At 40.5% G+C, this 676-nt stretch overlaps 1 protein-coding gene across 1 annotated transcript in view; it reads right to left on the bottom strand.

Annotated features, from left to right (window-relative positions):
• Positions 1-261: 261 nt before the first annotated feature.
• Positions 262-676, bottom strand: part of PIGG (phosphatidylinositol glycan anchor biosynthesis class G) — a 25,974-nt gene continuing 25,559 nt past the window's right edge. Inside the window, exon 14 of the mRNA XM_006919053.3 lies at positions 262-672. Within this exon, the coding sequence (XP_006919115.1) occupies positions 474-672 (199 nt within the window). The 3' untranslated portion in view covers positions 262-473. The remainder of the gene's footprint in view (positions 673-676) is intronic.

Genomic DNA, 676 nt, shown 5'->3' on the forward strand with positions numbered 1-676 from the left:
GGGGCCGAGCTCTGCAAGATCAAGCCCGGCAGCAGACGAGCCCCTTCTCGGGGCTCTCGGGCTCTTTGAAGGTGCCGAAGGACAAACCCGCAGGCTTTTTATGCATCAATTCAAACACACACATTTGGGTCAAATCATAACTTATCCAGAGGAAATGAAAAGTTCAGAGGTTTCTGTAGTGATTGTCAAAAGGGGCATATGATTCATATTCAAATTAAGTATTTTAGTATATGTGCTGCCAAAGCGAGCACTCAAATTAAGTATTTTCAAGTGATCTTTTATTAAACTACTTACTATTTAATCTAAATTGAAGTACAATAATCAAAGGAATTGAAGCCACCCATCGACATTGTAGAATTCATGTCTTTTTAAAAAAATCATCTTGCATTTAAACATATTCTTATTAATCAAATCCATGAAGTAAATAGTAGACTTTAAAAATGTATTATTTCCCAGGGTCTTGAGAGGTTGGTCTAAGGCTTTGTGTTGGTCTGATCCATGGCTGTGAAGAATACACAGACCGCAGCTGTGATGAGCAGATGCATTCCCTCGTAGAGAAGTTTTGGAGAAAACACACTCCATATAAACAAGTGGTAACGCAGGGTTGTCACCAGGATGAGATACGCAGAAACCGGAAGAGAACAGATCAGTGCGTAGCAGAAGCAAGCGCGACGCA

This window comes from Pteropus alecto, unplaced genomic scaffold, assembly GCF_000325575.1.
Source record: "Pteropus alecto unplaced genomic scaffold, ASM32557v1 scaffold5, whole genome shotgun sequence".
Classification (NCBI taxonomy): Eukaryota; Metazoa; Chordata; class Mammalia; order Chiroptera; family Pteropodidae; genus Pteropus; species Pteropus alecto.